Source organism: Anolis carolinensis, chromosome 3 (genome assembly GCF_035594765.1).
Source record: "Anolis carolinensis isolate JA03-04 chromosome 3, rAnoCar3.1.pri, whole genome shotgun sequence".
Lineage (NCBI taxonomy): Eukaryota > Metazoa > Chordata > Lepidosauria > Squamata > Dactyloidae > Anolis > Anolis carolinensis.
This window is the reverse complement of record NC_085843.1, coordinates 117,661,260-117,681,205: the sequence shown is the minus strand read 5'-3', so window position 1 is coordinate 117,681,205 and position 19,946 is coordinate 117,661,260. Positions and strand designations below refer to the sequence as shown.

The following is a 19,946-nucleotide window of genomic DNA, read 5'->3' as shown; positions in this document are numbered from 1 at the left end:
TGCGACAGAAGGAGCCGTGATTTGTTGCTTGCTGTCTGGGAATGGTATGTTAGCCATTAGGAATAGAGTAGAAGGGGGGCCTTGGGTTGTTTGTTTGATATAGTAGTGTTTTGGCGGTATTTAGTCAGAACTAGCTTCCTTTTCAACTTTGTAAGAAGGATCAAAAAAGTTGTTTCCAACTTTTGTATCTTTGTGAGCCTGCTTTTGTATCCGAGATCTTTCAAGGCCTGACAATAATATTCAAAACGAAGAACAATTTTAACTAACATAAACTTAACAGTATTTCAATGGGAAGTGTGGGTCTGCTTTTGGCAGATCTGAATTAAGCTTCTTGTTAATTAGGATTGTTGTTGTTGTGTATAACTTCATGTTGTTTCAGAATTAGGGGTGACCCTAAGTCTAAAGTTTAGGGCGGGGCCCAAAACTTTAAATGACCTTGGAGGGACGCATCTGGAAACCCCTGTTCTAGTTCTCCTTGATGCAGGTTCTTCTGAGAAAACAAATCTTGTATTTTCTTCCACATTCAACCATAGTCAATATCTTCCATGGAGAAATTCAAGATTCTGATTGTTCCCCTACCTCTGCATTTCCGTAAATAAATAAGAACAATCTAAAATACATTTTAAAATAATAAACTTGTGATATTTCCGCTTAATTAAACTGGAAGAAAATGTATTTGGTAAGAACATTTAAAATAATTAACTTCAACTCTCTTCCATAATAAAATTCATTGTCTCCCTACCCACCATTTCTACATGTATATAAGCAGTCCGATATTCAGTCCAAGAAACCCCTTTTAACTTTCAATGAGTGGCTTGTTTCACGTTGAACAAACCACTCTGGTTTCACAACAGAACTCCTTTAAGTCTTTGAAAACCTAGTTGAGAGCACAGTCCTTGAAAAGTATGTGTTTTACCTTGTATGATTTTGATGGTGCTATCATTTTTTCTGGTTTGACAGTTTTAAGCTCTAAGCCAGTGCGGGAAGTTCCTTTGGACTTCTGTATTGATAAAAATTCATGCTTCCTCTGTAAGGACAAGTGGGTAGGAAAATCTGTAAGAATAGTTTATTGCATAGTTGATAAACTATTTGAAACAAAATTATATCATACCTGCAAATTCTCTAAACGAGCTTGTACTCTTTGAGATTGGACTTCTAGCTTCTTATTCTGTTCACTTACATCACTTAACTAAAAAAGGGGAGAAAAATAAGCCAAACTTTGAAACAGGTATCGCTATCCCTGGCAGAATATATTCTGTTGGCTCTTGTTTTTTCTCCTGAATTGGTGGACCACAATGGGGTGATTTGGGGTTTTATATCTCTAATCTAAAAAGTCCCAGATTGCAGATATTTTTAAGGTATCATTTAGGTCCATATACCTTGTAGGTATGGGTCCATATCCACCCCACCCCCAACCCGCAACCCCCCAACGCCTCACAAATCAAATAGGTGGTATTAACCATTCCTTCCCTGCACAGGTTGCCAGCAAATCGACCCCAAGTTTAAAGTTTTGATATACATCATCTATTTCAGGCTGAACATACCCTGTTGTTTTTTTAAAGATGGGTAAATGAAAGGTAGATGCTTTCACATTTTGGGTTGAAGCTTTCCAAGTGTGTATTTATAGACATACAAATGTCTTCTGAACTAGTGGTTCTTATCTTTGCAAACCTGGTCCCAAATTGGCTTGAAGTTCTGGAAATTGGGAGTCTAATGATATCTGGGGACCCACATTTATGAATCACTGCATTAAGCCTCACATAATGGATATAGTGAACACACATGCACTCCTATCCAATGCTGCTATGTGATCATTTGAAAGCAGAGTTTACAGAGAAAAGCAAAAGCCAAAACATGTAAAACATTAAGGCACTTCAATGAAAACACACATTTGTAAACTTGAAAGCAGAAATATTTTAAAAGATTACTAACGTACGAGGGTTGAATGAAAAGTAATGCCTCCACCTTTGTTACTTTGGTTTGGATGGGAATATTTTAATAAATCAAACGCAGAAATAATCCTTAGAATGTGCTCTTTAACTACAGTAGAGTCTCACTTATCCAACACTCACTTATCCAACATTCTGGATTATCCAACGCATTTTTGTAGTCAATGTTTTCAATGCATTGTGATATTTTGGTGCTAAATTTGTAAATACAGTAATTACTACATAGCATTAATGCGTAATGAACTACTTTTTCTGTCAAATTTGTTGTATAACATGATGTTTGGGTGCTTAATTTGTAAAATCATAACCTATTTTGATGTTTAATAGGCTTTTTCTTAATCTCTCCTTATTATCCAACATATTCGCTTATTCAACGTTCTGCCGGCCCGTTTATGTTGGATAAGTGAGACTCTACTGTACCACTATTCACTTTCCCATATAATCACCAGACAATTGGATACATTTCTGCCAACGATGAACAAGTTTTCTGAAGCTGTCACGGAAGAAGTCGACACTGTTTCTACAACCAGCGTCTCACAATACCCATCGTGCACAGATCTTCCGATAGCCAAGCAAACAATAATGTGACCCACATGTTCTTGTGAAATGCCGAATATGCTTAACATTTCTCCTTGAGTGATATGACGATCGTCCTGAATCAATCTGTTAACCTTTTGCTTGTGAAACTCTGTGGTTGCCGTCACAGGACGCCCAACTCTTTGTCATGCAAGTCAGATGTTCCCACCTCAACATCTTTAAACTTACTCACTGAACGATGCACAGTACTCACATCAACACAATCACCATAAACACCTTGCATTCTCTGATGAATCTCCTTTGAGGTGACACCTTCTGCTGTCAAGAATTCAATGACTGCACGTTGCTAAAGTCACATTGACTGACCGTCTGTGCAGGGTTCCATACTCCGCACTTTAACAACACAACCATTCAATGCTAAGACTTCCCGCCAAAGGGAACTGTAGAGGAGAGTCTAATGAACGAGCCAGTACCTGCCGCATACCAGTACTGCCATCTGTTGAGTTACGAAGGTGGAGGCATTACTTTTCATTCAACCCTCGTATATGAAGAGTAGTGTGAATTGTATTTGAATGCTGGCCACAGTTTCTCACAGAACATCAGTAGCAGATAATGAAGATCATGATCTAAATCCAATGTGGCACAACACTACAGGAAATGATTTTTTTTTTTAGTTTATGTAAGGAAGTGTAAAGGAGTGTGTGTTTTTGTTTTGATTTATGGATGACATGTTTGTTTGATTTTGTTTTGGAAGTCATGTTTGGCTATGTTTAAAGTGGGTGAGTGTTGGAGTTGATTATAGTGGTGGAAGGTAACCAGCTCAGCATTCTGCGGCAGGTTACCATAGCAACGGGGGCGGAGCCAACTGTCATTTGGAAAAGAAAAGGAGGGAATGTTTTAAACCCAGCTCAGTCTGTGATTTTTAGTCACAGGGAAGACACTGGTTCCAGGATTAAGGAAACCAGGGGGCAGACCTCTAGTAGAGCCAGACTAAGCAAGTTGGGTGACTTGTTTAGGGTTATTTGTAGAGGCTGTGAAATAGGGGAAGTAATCCCAGTAGATCCAAGTGATCAGTTTATAGTTTGGTTCTGAGAGAAGAAAGTATTTTGGAAGTTGGAACACCTCAACATCTAATTGTAACAGTTATTTAAGTGCCTTAAAGAAATTATTGAAACCACTAAGCTTTGTACATGAAATAAACTTGTTTTTGTTCTTTAAACCATCTAAGTCTCTGTCACACTCATATTCTAAAATAAGCAACGATACCATCTAAAGTAAATAAGAATTAAAAAGAATAAATTATCCTCTGCCTGACATCTCCATAATTGGTGGCAGCGGTGATAAAATCATCATCCAGACATCTTTACATTTTGGTGGCAACTGTATGGTGGGATAGTTAAATATATAATAATTAAAAGGATTCCTCCCTGCCTCACTTCATTGCAGGAAGGTATCCAGAATAGTACTCAGCTTGGAACAGTGTTTTCCACTAATATTTGCACATAATGAAATCCAACATTGTTGTCCTAGTAGTTTTTCGGTGCATCAGCAATATGATTTAGGCCCATACACTGTCACCTGTTAAAATATTACAAAATCATACCTCACAACCTCTGAGGATGCCTGCCAAAGATGTGGGCAAAGTGTAAGGTGAGAATGCTTCTAGAACATGGCCATACAGCCCAGAAAATTCACAACAACTCAGTACTACAAAACCTCTCAAAAGCACCTAGTTTATAGGATTACAAATCCCAATGCATGAGTATCTAAAATTGTACTTGCCTGTTTTTTTAAAGTATCATTCAGTTCTTTTAAAGTTTCAAATGATGTTTTAAGCCTTTTGTTTTCTTTAGTTTTTTCTTTCAGAGCTTCAGATAACTGCTGAGTTTCAGCTTCGTGTTGCTAAAAACAAAATGAAGGACTTTTTAAAAAAGCCCTCACAGGATTAACAAGTTGTTTTCCAAACCATTTTAAATTCAGCCCCTATTTCTGCACATATGTGTGTCACTCTCTAACTCTTTACAGGATGTGAAACCAAGAGCTTTAAAATGGATGAGGAGAAATATATTTTCCTAGGAAGTACATCTATCTGCCAAAGCACTGGCCATCACTATATGGCAGCTAGACTGATTAACCTTTAACAGATGGTCGAATTAAGCAGATTTTTTTTCAAATCATACAAAAGTGTAAAGCAGTAAGTTCAAATTTTCATATTAGCATTTTAGCTGCCTCATGTAATCTAAGAATTATTCAGCAATACATACTATCTATTTCACATCAACCTAACTCTATATTTTTCAGCACTTTCATCAGGGCAATTCCTACCATTTGATTTTGAGTGTCATAAACAGAAACTTCTTAATTGTGTACTATGCTAATTTTATGCACATACACTCTCCCAAAATCATGGATTTGGTATGCATGGCTGATCTTGAAATGAAACTCCATTGGATATCAAGAACCCACTGTACTGTTATCTGAAAGTAATTTAGAGATAAGTATGCTTTTTTTGTTCTAAAAATTCAGCATGTGAAGAACATACAATGAAAGGGACTGATTCCTTGGCCACACGGTACCACTATCTGCATGTATAATGTTCATATTGTGGGTGACAATCCATGCCTACAAAGCAGCTCTGAATCAGAGATAAACTCTCATGTGATAAAAACAATTGAGCCAATAGGACAACAAATAGCTATCAATACCTTTTAGGATATTTTTTTCTAGCAAAAAGAAAAAGAAAAAAAATCCCTAGCTCTTACTAGCTAGAAAGTTTTACGTTTAGAAGAATTTTAGAACAAAACTATACCTCCTTCATAATTTGAAATTTTGTGCGAGCTTCCTCTTCTACATCTCTTATTTTGGTCAAGGCAGCTTCATGTCTACAAAGTCGGGCTTCTCGTTCAACTAAGAAGCGTTCTTGTTTTTTGAGTTGCAAAGCAAATTCTTGCTGAGTTAGTTTTTCTTGCTGTATCATAACAAGACAATAAAATACTGCAGTGATCTATTTTAAAATAATTAACAAATGGTTAAATCATTTAAAAATTTTACCTGCAGCTTCTGATATATGATAGATAATTCATGATAAATTTGACTGAAGTGAGATGGTATCAGTTTTTTCCCAATTAATTCTTTTGTTTTATTAATGTCCACACTCTTTTTAACTTCATCACCACCACTATCATAATCACATGTAGCCACAGTCAAACTTGAAGGCAGAGTAATATCTAAGAGGTAAAAACAGAAGCATAAATGCCCAGCAAATAATTCCTTTAATTTCAAAAAGCTCACTATGGGGGAGAAGGGGAGATATCTGTAATAACAAAAATATGTTGCCATGGTAGCAAATGACTAAATATTAAAACAATTGAGGCTACTGATTTGATACACAATTACTATCCTTTCTACCTGTCATACATGATTAGTATTTTAACCATATTTTATAAGCAGTGAAATTCAGTGTTCAGAGAATGCAGAAACAAATTGTAAGAGCAAGAGATATTTTTAAAGTCTATGCCAATAACAACTGTGAAACAAATGCCTGAACACTTCATTATTTCATGGGTTTATATCCTTACTCTCAACAAGTCTTATCACAAAATAAATTAGAAATAAAAAAGGTAATTATCCATAACAAAATAGCAGAACACAAATAAAAGCTGCACAGCTTGGAAACACTATAAAAACAATTCCAAAGAAATACACAGTAGCACAACAGTAGCCTACCCACTTATTCTATACATTGAAAAGGAGGCAATGTCTATCCAAAGAACAGAGCAAGAACCAAAAAGTGTGTCCATATTTTAATGCTTATGTGTCATGAAGATAGCTGAGTTGTTAGCCAAAATTAGACTTATAGCCATCTCAAATGGCAAAACACTACTCTTCATTAGCCTGAGAGTAATAATTAAAAGTTGAAAATCCAGGACATTAACAAGTTACAAGCTTTAGGTCCTGCTTACTTAGGCCTTTTGAAATTGTGCTTTGTTTGTGTATGGGTATAAATAGTTATGTAACTACCAGTCCAAGCTTATGATGTGTGGGCATTACATTAAAGGACACAAGCTTGTCATTGTTTTTGTTGTTCCACATCTTCATTACTGGCTTATGGCAATTATGATGAGTTTTTTTTTTTTTGCCAGTTTTGTTCATAAAAGGTTTGCCATTGCCTTCCTCATAGACTGAAAAGATATGGCCTGTCCAGTTACCCTGTGGATTTTCATGGCCTAGGAGAAGTTTGATCCCATTTTCAAGAGGACCAGTCTAAGGGCCTCTTCACACGGAGTTTTTTTCATTCCATTTGTTGACGGACCCTGACGAGCATCATCAGATGCTGGCTTAGCCCCATCCATATTCCTTCCAAAGTGGAGGGGAAGAACTTCAAGACGCTTCCTCCTCCACAATGGAGAGGGAAGTGTTTTTCGGGTAACTTCGATTGAGCTACCTGCACTTTCCTCTCTATTTCTCCATATGATGGGGACAGGGACAGAGCACCAATGCACCTTGTCCTGTCCCCACCATATGATGGGGGAAGGAGTGAGGGTGTGCGAGGTGCAATGAGCCACTGCACGCAACTTCCCTTTTGCCAGCGACTGGCAGCCATGTCCTAATACTCAAACTATACTAGATCTCACATAGGCTTAGGAAAAATATTTCAGACACTCTTTCTAATTTGTTTTCAGAAAATATATTTTCCCACACAATTTTGATTTCGCTTTCAACACAGGCTCCTTCTAAATGCGATATACATCCCAGGATCTGATCCCAGATTATTTGCTTATCCCAGAATATATGGCAGTTAATCCAGTTCAAAGCAGATAATCTGGGATCGGATCCTGGGATATAGGGCAGTGTAGATCTAGCCTTAGATTCTTATTATGGGTGGCTCTGTTGGGATATAGTTTAATGCAAACAACTGAGAGCTTTTCAGCTTCTTCTATCATATCATTTAGTTTTCTCTTGTGTTGCTTCAGCTTGTTCCAAACTACTACTCAAAAGTGGAAAGAAGAAATAAAGTAGAAAAATCTTGTTTTGTTGTTTTGAAATGGAAAAGCGGAAGGCAAGTGAACTGGATACAGAATAGCAAGAATATGAAAGTTTAGACACAGAATACTGTGATGAGAATAAATTCAGAAAATGAAGGGCATCCTGGAAATGCTGATGCCAACAGGCAGGATTTTTAAAAACTGAAGAAGGGAAGGAGGAATCTATAGTAAAGAATGCAGAAAAACATGATTCCCTCCTCTGGACGATCACAAGGTAATTCATGTGACAATGGATTGCTTCCATATACCATCCCAATTCTATGTTGTGAGATGTTTCTAACATCAGAGCAAATGAATGCTCATCCCTTTTTGTGGGGAACTGGGGAAAGGTTTTGTCCTGCTTTGAAAGCAGGGCAGTTATTGTCACGGCTGCAGCCAGAAAAAAATCCAAGTAGGTGAACAAAATTGTTTCTAAAGAAAGGTGATCCACAATACTCTTCAATAGACTAATGAAGAATCATAGAATCATAGAATAGTAGAGTTGGAAGAGACCTCATGGGCCATCCAGTCCAACCCCCTGCTAAGAAGCAGGAAATCGCATTCAAAGCACCCCCGACAGATGGCCATCCAGCCTCCGCTTAAAAGCCTCCAAAGAAGGAGCCTCCACCACGGCCTGGGAGAGAGAGTTCCACTGTCGAACAGCTCTCACAGTGAGGAAGTTCTTCCTGATGTTCAGGTGGAATCTCCTTTCCTGTAGTTTGAAGCCATTGTTCCGTGTCCTAGTCTGCAGGGCAGCAGAAAACAAGCTTGCTCCCTCCTCCCTGACTTCCCTTCACGTATTTGTACATGGCTATCATGTCTCCTCTCAGCCTTCTCTTCTGCAGGCTAAACATGCCCAGCTCTTTAAGCCGCTCCTCATGGGGCTTGTTTTCCAGACCCTTAATCATTTTAGTCGCCCTCCTCTGGACGCTTTCCAGCTTGTTAACATCTCCCTTCAACTGCGGTGCCCAAAACTGGACACAGTATTCCAGGTGTGGTCTGACCAAGGCAGAATAGAGGGGGAGCATGACTTCCCTGGATCTAGACGCTATACCCCTATTGATGCAGGCCAGAATCCCGTTGGCTTTTTTAGCTGCCGCATCACATTGTTGGCTCATGTTTAACTTGTTGTCCACGACGACTCCAAGGTCTTTTTCGCACACACTGCTGTCAAGCCAGGCGTCCCCCATTCTGTATCTTTGATTTCCATTTTTTCTGCCGAAGTAAAGTATCTTGCATTTGTCCCTGTTGAACTTCATTTTGTTAGTTTCGGCCCATCTCTCTAGTCTGTCAAGATCGTTTTGAATTCTGCTCCTGTCTTCTGGAGTGTTCGCTATCCCTCCCAGTTTTGTGTCATCTGCAAACTTGATGATCGTGCCTTCTAACCCTTCGTCTAAGTCGTTAATAAAGATGTTGAACAGAACCGGGCCCAGGACGGAGCCCTGCGGCACTCCACTTGTCACTTCTTTCCATGATGAAGATGACGCATTGGTGAGCACCCTTTGGGTTTGTTTGCTTAGCCAATTACAGATCCACCTAACTGTAGTTTTGTCTAGCCCACATTTTACTAGTTTGTTTGCCAGAAGGTCGTGGGGGACTTTGTCGAAGGCCTTACTGAAATCCAGGTACGCTACATCCACAGCATTCCCTGTATCGACCCAACTCGTAACTCTATCGAAAAAAGAGATCAGATTAGTCTGGCATGACTTGTTTTTGGTAAATCCGTGTTGACTATTAGCAATGACCGCATTTGTTTCTAAGTGTTCGCAGACCACTTCCTTAATGATCTTTTCCAGAATCTTGCCTGGTATCGATGTGAGGCTGACTGGACAGTAATTGTTTCGGTAGTTCTTTTTTCCCTTCTTGAAGATAGGGACCACATTTGCCCTCCTCCAATCTGCTGGGACTTCTCCCGTTCTCCAAGAACTCTCGAAGATAATTGCCAGTGGTTCTGAAATAACCTCAGCTAGTTCCTTCAATACTCTTGGATGTAGCTGATCTGGCCCTGGGGACTTGAATTCGTTTAGAGTGGCCAGGTGTTCCTGGACAACTTGTTTCCCTATTTGGGGTTGGATTTCCCCCAATCCTTCATCCATTCCATGTTGCTGAGGTTGAAGATGGCTTTCTTTTTGTGAAAAGACCGAGGCAAAGAAGGCATTAAGCAGTTCTGCCTTTTCCCTATCCCCTGTCGCCATTACCCCATCTTCTCCTTGCAGTGGCCCTATCGCTTCCTTGTTCTTCCTTTTTCTACCAACGTAAACAAAAAAGCCTTTTTTGTTGTTTTTTATGTCCCTGGCAAGCCTGAGCTCATTTTGCGCTTTAGCCTTGCAAACCTTTTCCCTACAGGTGTTGGCTATACGTTTGAATTCTTCTTTGGTGATTTCTCCCCTTTTCCACTTCTTGTGCATGTCACTTTTGAGCTTTAGCTCAGTTAGAAGTTCTTTGGACATCCATTCTGGCTTCTTTGCACTTGTCCTATTTTTCTTCTTTGTTGGCACTGTTTGCATTTGTGCCTTGAGTATTTCACTTTTGAAAAACTCCCATCCATCCTTAACTCCCTTGTTTTTTAATATTGGCGTCCATGGAATGCCACTCAGTAATTCCTTCATTTTTTGGAAGTCAACTCTCTTAAAGTCCAGAATGCGTGTTTGACTTGTCTTAGTTTCAGCATTCCTTTGTATTGCAAACTGCAGGAGCACATGGTCACATTTGTTAAGATTAGATCAAGAGTTGCTGATCCCCTTGTTGCCTCTTCTACCTTCTGGACCATAAAATTGTCTGCAAGGCAAGTGAGGAATTTGTTGGCTGAGTTTGTTTTCCAGCAGATATCAGGATAATTGAAATCGCCCATGACTACTATATCTCTTCTTTGTGCCTGTTTGGTCAGCTGTTGACAGAAGGCTTCATCAAGTCCTTCATCCTGACTCAGAGGTCTGTAGTAGACACCCACGACAAGATCTTTTTGAGTCCCGGTTCCCTTGATTCTTATCCAGATGCTTTCAAGCTGGTTTCCCGGATTACAGTCCTGCATTTCTTCTGCAACGTAACTGTTTTTGACATATAAAGCTATTCCCCCTCCTCTCCCCTTTGTTCTATTTCTGTGAAAGAGGTTATAGCCCTCAATGGTTAAATTCCAGTGATGGGAGTCATCCCACCAGGTTTCAGTGATGCCTATGACATCGTATGTGTGGTGCTGTGCTAAGAGTTGGAGTTCCTCTTGCTTATTTCCCATGCTCTGAGCATTAGTGTAAAGACATGTGGTCGTGGGTAATAATAGTGTTCGCCAGGCTGTTGTTCCCCTCCCCCAGTGGATCTAGTTTAAAGTGCGCCTGATGAGGTTTGTGAATCTGTGTGCAAAAAGATGTTTTCCTACTTGTGTGAGATGCACCCCATCACTTGCCAGTAGTCCATCCTCTTGGAAGAGTAGACCATGGTCAAGGAAGCCAAAATGCTCCTCTTGACACCATTTTCTGAGCCAGTTATTGACCTGTACTATTTTTCCGGCCCTTGTAGAGCCGTGTCCTACAACGGGGAGGAGGGATGAAAAGATCACATGTACATTATACAGTTTTAGCTTTGTTCCCAGAGCTCGAAAATCATTTGTGATCTTTTGAAAGGTATGCCTAGCGGTGTCATTGGTACCTACATGAATCAACGTAAGGTGGGAGGGTGATGGGGCTTTAGGAGCCTGCTGAGCCTCTGAGTGATATGGTGTATTTTTGCCCCCGGGAGGCAGCATGTTTCTCGAGCCATCCCATCCGGTATGGAAATGATGGCTTCCATTCCTCTAAGGAGGGAGTCACCTACTACCAAGCCTGTTTCCTTTGAGGATTGACAGGGTCCCTTTTGTGCAAGACAGTGTGTATGTCCCCTGAAGAGTGTTCCTGTTGAAGTGAATCATGTAGGTGTAAAGTGTTGTCCTCCTTCTCAACATCCCCAGTGCATTCATCAATGACAATCCATTGAGATACATCCGAGAGCCCATTACTCTCCCAAGGATGTTCCTGTTGCTTGCTCCTGGTCTACGATTGGGGATGGAGCATTTGCATGATTACATAAGTGTGAACTGTCCCCGTCAGGGCTATCCCCTGCGCATTGATCAAGGGTGGCCCACTGAGTGGTATCTAAGAAACTGTGGTCCTCCACAAGATGTGTTTCCTGATTGTATGTTAATGATGTAAGAATTTCAAATCTGTTGTGTAAATCCAGCTGAGCAGAGGAGTTCTGCGGAGGCTGTCTGGTCCTGTGTCTCCTTCTATGGGTGACCTCCTTCCAAGCCTGAGGGTTGCCTACCTTTGAGTTGATCTCCCCATAAGGTTCCTGATCATGGTCATGGTGGTGTTGGTGTGATGCAGGCTGCAGATCTACAGCAGCGTGTTGTGCAGTGTCCAAGAAGAGCTCGAGTGCCTGAATGTCCTTAAGGGTCTTAATACAGTGCTCGAGCTGTTGGATCCTCTGCTCCATCAGAGTGATCTGTTTGCATTTGGAGCAGATGTAGTTGACTAGTTTTTGTGTGAAAAAGCGGAACATGCCACAGCTGGTGCATGTGATGGGAATGTTTTGCTTTTGCTGCATCTCTTGGTGAGTGTGGTGGCCAAGTGGGATATTTGTACAGTTAAGTAATATGCACGCACTTTATGTGCAGACTGCCCAAACCACCTCTTTGTGTATTTGTTTATGTTGTTTTGTTTCCTGTATGTACTGCAAAGGATAGTTAGTTAGTAAAGGTGTCTTTTTAGGCCGTTAGGCGCGTGCGACACTAGCAAATAAAGCTTTCCCAGAAACTCAATTAACAGGGGACAATGCCTGCTGTCAATCAACTTAAGTACCTGGCTGTCTTTCAACACAACAGTCACACAACAGTTAGACTTTGACCACAGGAGCCAAGCCCACACTCAGTTTAAGAAACACACCAGCAGCAGATAAGCTGAACCCAGAGAGCTATAGGTGGCCTTGTGAGATGTTTTTGTGTCCCTCAAAGGGTCCAGAATAAATGTTCTGGCCAAAAGAGATGCTCCACATGCAACAATTTACCCATATTTAATAGAGTATAATGCACCATCAAATGTAATGTGCCCCTCAATTTTGAAGGTGTACAATACAAAAAATGATTTACTCTCAAATGTAATGCAACCAACAGTGCAGTCATCAGCGCATCAGAGGCATGCAGTATGAATAAAACTATTTGGGAAGCCACATCTCTCCATCAGGCTGAGGAGGAGGTTTTGAAGGCCTCATGAATGAGGCCAGTGGGGAACCACCTGGGACTGAGCCTAAGGGTGTGGGTGAGAGACCCCAAGGGCCACCTAGGAGCCAAAATTCATGGCTAAGTGGCAGGAATGATTGGCATACTCCTCCTACAGCCTCCACCAAGCCACGAGGCTGCCATCAGCAGGAACAGCTTCTTTTCACTGCCCTGACTCTGTCTTTGGCCTCAGTGTTCCTCTGGGTCTTTTCCGGTGGATTTATGCATGCAATTCTAATGTGTCATCAAATCTAATATGTATCTCAATTTTGGCAACATAATTTAACCAAAAAAGGTGAGACTTAAACTTAAGTAAATATGGTACTTTTAAAGTCCTCCCTATACTGTATAAGTAGAAGTGGAGTGTGGCTACTTTGGGGTTTTCTTGGGGGGGAGGGGGTCTTATTTTTTCAATAGCCCATGTGGAAATCCACTGGTTCCTGGGGCATAAAAATGGAGCCCAGATTTCCTGCACGTATGTATATTACAAGAGGCGTGTGACTCAGGCAACAAGTGAATCATAACAAATTTCATTTGAGTTGTATTAGGAATAAGAATGTAATTACCTGTTTCTGAATATGTACCTCCATTTTGAGTTTCATTACTTCCAAGAATATTTCCACTGAGCCCTGGCTCTATGTCAAGTTGGTTTGAATCACACAGAGAATCCAACACATCACCCAGCCTAATAAACACAAATGATCACTATAATCACAAGCTGGAATATCCAACCCTTTTAACATCATCAGAAATAAGCAGTAATATTTTCTGATCCCAGATCATGTTGAGGAAAATGATTGGAAAGGGGAAGACTGGTCCACAAATAGAGAAATAATTATCTTACCGGTTCAAGTTTTTAAAATTCTTTGAAGAATCCAAAAACTGTATTTTACTGTACTTTCTCTCAGATTGATTTGGCTGTGAGGAATTTATGAGTAAAGATGTTATCGTATCATCAAGTGAACTGTCTGCTTCACCTATAAAAAAACAACTGAGAGCTGAACCAAAAAATCATATTGGCATGAATCCAGAAATACAAGTACTGTATAACTTTTAGCAAGCCTCCATTTAAGGAACATTTAAAATTATGCAACATCTAGAACTGTTTTTCCAAATCCTGAGTCATATATGGACCCTGCCCCACAAATAGAAATACACAAACCTCTATATTGAGATGTATATGAAGGACACAAACAGAATAACAACATGAACCATCCAAAAGTTACTGTTAAAACTAAATCATGTGTTTATAAAGATCCAATTAGTTTTCTAATGTCAGTATTTTACAAAGAACATTTTTCTCACATTTTCTAACAGAAAGATCTATTTTTAAACAGCAAAAAATAGGAAATCCAGGTCAAGGAAGATCATGGAAAACGAGGTTGATAAGACTTCCACTCATGCTACACATATTTCTCTTTCCCTCCTTCAGCTTAGATGACCAGGGTTCATCTAAATTCACTTTGGAGAGTCTCACAACCCATGAAACACATTTTAGAGGTTTGCGTGGAGCTGCAGGAGGAAGGTGAAATCTATCCTAACAGATGCTATTCTATTGGTGGGAGAGTCTCAATGGAGACAACAGTAGCACGATTTCTCCATCACCCTGAAACTCAAAAAGCCTCCTTTTTGATGGGGTAGTATATGGAGGGCTGGTGTAGTGTGAATCATCCTAAAATAGACAGACTTCTGTCTGATCTGGAATAATTTGCTGGCTCTTAAGCAAAGATCAATCTCTGTCTTGTTCAGTAAGGCCTCCTTGACCCTACAGAGAAGCTTTTCGAGAGGTTCTGGTGATCTGGTGAGAGGAAGGAAACCTAAACTCTTTCTGCTTCCCAGAATTTCCACATTTTGGGATCCAAGACATTATTTGGGAGCAAATCCCCATTATTTCAGCAGGATTATGTTCTCCACAAGCAAACATATATTACACATAAACGTTTGCTTCTGATTTTAAGATGGCGCCTCATTCTAAAAATGTTTGTTTGTAGTATTTCTATTTATTAATTATCTAGAATTGGGATACAGTATCATCTTGAAACATGCATGAATTGTGAATTAAATATGCATTTATCAAACTGTAGACTGCATTTGCATGATAAAAGTGAAATTCAATATCTTGACCTTTTCATGGAATACCAATGTGTGCTTTCATACAAGACAAACCAGGGATCAGCAGGAGACCTATTATGAGTCAACTGAAGTAGAGTGATGCTATCACTCAGTTTTTCAGCCTCATATACATAGAGGAAATCCATCACCTAACCTGAGAGGGCATAATCTCTGTGAAGCACCAGACTACAATAAGCAATTATATTCTCAGGACATGATTTTGATCTCTGCATAATAATATCACATTGTTATGTTTGAGATATAATGGTTGTTGTCTTGGCCAAGGTTCAGACCTGGAAACAGGACATTTGACATGCGATGAAGTTCTTTTTTTAGTAGTGGTATAGAGGTGAATATTCTGCTCCAGATTTTAAAGACTGAAGTAGAACAGTTTCAATTATAGATGTTTATAAATATGTTTGTTTTAAAATGTGTTTTAAATCTGTTTCAAATCAATGTTTTTATTGGCATTTATTTGTTGCTATCATCTTGGGAGCAGCTGAGAGGCGATGAACAAATGCTTAAAAAACAAACACAACCTCAAGTCATCCAGATGGTCAAATACTCTTATCGCCCATTACCCCTAGTCATGCTTTGACCAATAGCGGTTATACTTTACCACATCTAGAGAACACCACTTTTCTCAGTACATAATTGCAGCACTAATTCCACTTTAACTGCGATGGCTGCATTCTATGGAATCTCAGAATTTGTTGTTAAGGGAAAGTTAGAGCTCCCAGTCAAACTTTTCTAAATACATAATAAAACTGAAAATCCCACAATTTTCTAAGATGAAATCAGTTAAGTAGATCATCTACATACTATAACGATGTAAGTGTGAAAGGTCTGAAGGGACTGCTAGGGAAGGAACTCTTCAGCCTCCCATTTACAGTCAACAGCATACTAACAGCATTTTGATACTGAGGGATCTACTAGAAGTATACACCAAACTGCTCAGGGCTACTGGGCTGGCAAACATGGCAAGGCCTGACCCACCTTCCACAGGACCATAATGTACAAATCTTACCTGCAGGTAGCAGGGCCCTTCTAGTTTTACTTTTTGCATGACTTATATCTGGAGAAAAATCCTAAAAGAACAAGAACAATTTGTAATTATATATCTAGATATCTACACATACACATCTCAAGTCCAACTTCTTTGTTTTATTGCACTACTGCAATAAAGTATCTTGGTTTAAGTATGAGAACAAGAATCTTTCCCAAAAATATTTAACCAATATTGTTAGAAATACACTAGACTCTCAGTTAACCAGAACCCAAGCAACTGGCAAAAAACTAAAGAATACTGCATTCAAAAAGCTGCTTTCATAATAATTTGTGTTACATTAATTAACCAAATTAAGACAGTCTTAATTTGCTTTTAATAACTGTATTTCAATATTAATATCAGGGCAATACAGTATATATAGTATGTGGTATAGTATTATCTAGGCATATTTTTAATAGTCACTCTCACGCAACCACAAACTACATTATATCCAGCAACTACCAATCCCAACTGAATGGAGAAGACTGAAGGAGTGTTGACAGGTCACGAGCCTTAGACAGACAACCAAAGTTGATTGAGAATGATGCAAAAATGAACATCTTCCCTTTTGATCAAGTAAGCAACCTTAAGCTAGCTTTTATTGTTAACTGCCATCAAATTGACTTTGATCTATGATGATGCTATGAATGAATGGCTCTAAGTCACAGGATCTTTAGCAGACCTAAGGCCTTGCAGACTCAGGGCTGTGGACATCTTTGATTGAATCTACCTATCTGTCTGTTTAGTCCAGGCATGGGCAAATTTTTTTGCCTTGGGGCTGCACTGCGGGCCCGGCTGAGGGCTGGGTTGGAAAGAGAGTAGCCAGGCACACACTGAGTGGGATGGACCCAGGAGGGAGAGGGCCTGGGAGAGGGCAGGGCCAGGAGGGGGTGGGTCATTCTCAGGTTGTCCTCCTGGCATAAGGACCAAGCTGCTCACCCCATCAATATGCTGGGAGGAAAATGAGACATATTTGTGACTGCCCCGATTCTCCTCCCTCAATATTTGGGTTGTCCTCTCGGCATTATGCCAGGAGAAGAGTGAGGCAGGTGATGTCCGAGAGCACCCCGGAGGGTCTCAATCACTGTGTGTCTTTTCTCAAGCTGTCCTCCCAGCATAAGGACAGGCTGTTCACACCGTCCTATGCTAGGAGGAGGGCAAGACATGTGGTAGCTGAGAGCACTCCAGAGGGTTTTCAGCAGCTGTGTGCCTTCCTCCCCCATCCTTTCTGCACAAGGATGTGGTGTGACGCAGCGGCTTTATGCCAAGAGGACAGGGAAAAATGAGGAGGAAACTGAGGTAAGCGCCCAAGGGCCCCATCCGGCTCCCGGGATTTAATTTGCCCATGCCTGGTCTAGTCTATCTATCAGGAATGTGGTCATACTCTTGTCTCACTGCTTTCTGCTCTATTAAGCATTATTCATTGCCTTTTCCAGTCAGCCTTATATTCTCATGATGCGTCCAAGTACAGCAGTCTAACTTTAGTCTTCCTTTCTAGGAAAAAAATCAAGCTTGATTTGATCTAGGACCCATTTATTTGCTGATGTCAAAGGTTTTCATGGCCAGAATGACTGGGTTGCTGTGAGTTTTCCAGGCTGTATGGCTATGTTCCAGAAGCATTCTCTCCTGACGTTTTGCCCACATCCATGGCAGGCATCCTCAGAGGTTGTGAGGTTTGTTGGAAACTAAGCCAAGGAGGTTTATATATCTGTGTAAGGTCCAGGGTGGGAGAAGGAACTCTTGTCTGTTGGAGGCAAGTGTGAATGTTGCAACAAATTACCTTGATTAGCATCAAAAAGCCTTGCAGCTTTGAGGTCTGGCTGATTCCTGCCTGGGGGGATCCTTTGTTGGCAGGTGCATTTGCTGAACCTACCTGGGCACAGCATGTTATTTGAGAAGACGCTAACAAATACCATGCCAGACTACACATAGAAGCCATTGAAATTCACAAGCATGTGGACAATTTCAACAGAAAGAAGGAAACCATGAAAATGAACAAGATCTGGCTACCAGTATTTAAAAACTCAGGACAGTAAATAATGAACAACACTGAAAACGGGAATACCAGACATGAAACAATTACAAACACGAAACTCTACTACTCTTTTCCACCGAAATCCAAGGAAGCCCCTCGGATTCTGGACCAGTGCTTGGCAGTTGTGATGGGCTGGATGAGGGCGAACAAGCTGACAAGACAGAGGTCCTCTAGGTCAATCGCTCGGCTGATCGGGGCATAGGGTGGCAACCTGTGATCGACGGGGTTGCACTCCCTCTGAAGACACAGGTCTGCAGTTTGGGGGTCCTCCTGGACTCAGCGCTGACAATTAAAACTTGTGCGCCAACTGCAACCGTACCTCATGAAGTCTGACTTGGCCATGGTGGTCCACACCTTAGTTACCTCCAGAATGATCTATTGCAATGCACTCTATGTGGGGCTGCCCTTGAAGATGGCTGGAAACTACAATTAGTCCAACGAGCAGCAGCCCAATTGTTAACCAGAGCAACTTAAAGGGAGCGGTCAACCCCCCTGTTTAAGGAGCTCCATTGGCTGCTGTTCACTTTCCGGTCCCAATTCAAGGTGCAGGTAATCACCTAAAAAACCCTAAACAGTTCGAGACACGCCTACCTTCATGACTGCCTTTCCCCCTATGAGCCTGCACGACCTCTCCGATCTTCTGGGGAGGATCTCCTCTTGCTCCCTTCATTATTACAGGCTTGGCTTGTGGGGACGAGGGAGAGCGCCTTCTCTGTGGTGGCCCCTCGGCTCTGGAACTCCCTCACCGGGGAGATTAGGCTGGCCCCAACCCTGCCTGCCTTCATTAAGCAGCCGAAGACTTGGTACTTCCAGTATGTTTTCAAATAAATAAATATGCTATAGACCCCTTTGACAGCCACACTGCTACCTCGCACTTATCTCCTATCCCACCCCATTTTATCCCTAACCATATTCTAGGATATTTTTGGGACACTGTCCAGGCACTTTATTAACAGTCTAGCTCAGGGGTCCCCAAACTTTTTAAAGAGGGGGCCAGTTAACAGTCTCTCAGATCGTTGGAGGGCCGGACTATAGTTGAAAAAAAACCCTATAAACAAATTCCTATGCACACTGCACATCTCTTATTTTGAAGTAAAAAAAAAACCCAAATGGGAACAAATACAGCCTCAGTGTTAATAACAATCATAATCATAATAAAAATAATAAAGAAGGTTGGAAGAGACCCCTTGGGCCATTTAGTCCAACCCCTTTCTACCTTTGTGCACCAAAAGCACAAGCAAAGCACCCCTGACAGATGGCCACCCAGCCTCAATGTTGTTAATAATAATAATAATAATAATAATAATAATAATAATAATACATCACACAACCCTAAATGCTTGGGAACTTGTGATTTTGTGATACGAAATCCAGCATATATATCTTGTTTGCTGCGTTATACTGTGTTTTTGTGTCAGTAATAATAATAATAATAATAATAATAATAAGGATTGGAAGAGACCCCTTGCACCATTTAGTCCAGCCCCCTTCTGCCTTTTTGCACCAAAAGCACTAGCAAAGCACCCCCCTTGATAATTAATTATTAATTAAATAATAATTCAAATACTATTATAAACAAGAAAAACTCTGGAAGGCACGCACCGGGCGAGGGAGGGGCCGGATAAATGGCTTCGATGGGCCGCATGTGGCCCCCGGGCCTTAGTTTGGGGACCCCTGGTCTAGCTACTTTGCACTTTGACCTGACCCCCCATCCTATTTATTAGTGGTGAAGTTGTTTTTATGACTTTTTCTTTTATCCTGCTGTTAGGTTTTACTTGCATTATTCGTGCCTGAATTTGTTTTTATTTTATTGTTATACTGTTATTGTTATTGCTTTATATTTTAACTTGTTTATACCTTGTATCCTTTTGGACTTGGTCCCATGTTAGCTGCCCCGAGTCCCTTTGGGGAGATGGGGCGGGATACAAAAATAAATTATTATTATTATTATTATTATTATTATTATTATTAGGGCCAGCTAACATTTCCCAACAAA

At 40.6% G+C, this 19,946-nt stretch overlaps 1 protein-coding gene across 9 annotated transcripts in view; it reads right to left on the bottom strand.

Moving 5' to 3' along the window:
- ccdc138 (coiled-coil domain containing 138) overlaps positions 1-19,946 on the bottom strand; it is a 52,675-nt gene that overhangs the window by 31,329 nt on the left and 1,400 nt on the right. For 2 of the 9 annotated variants that reach the window (XM_062975412.1, XM_062975413.1), the window contains exons 2-9: positions 15,895-15,955; positions 13,600-13,732; positions 13,322-13,440; positions 5,538-5,713; positions 5,296-5,454; positions 4,269-4,388; positions 1,112-1,189; positions 917-1,027 (exon numbers count right to left, since the gene is read on the bottom strand). In XM_062975412.1, coding sequence (XP_062831482.1) covers positions 917-1,027; positions 1,112-1,189; positions 4,269-4,388; positions 5,296-5,454; positions 5,538-5,713; positions 13,322-13,440; positions 13,600-13,732; positions 15,895-15,955 — 957 coding nt within the window. Of the gene's footprint in view, positions 1-916; positions 1,028-1,111; positions 1,190-4,268; positions 4,389-5,295; positions 5,455-5,537; positions 5,714-13,321; positions 13,441-13,599; positions 13,733-15,894; positions 15,956-18,541; positions 18,891-19,946 lie in introns of those variants that run through there. The other 7 variants (XM_062975416.1, XM_062975417.1, XM_062975414.1 and 4 more) reach the window with 6 other exon arrangements.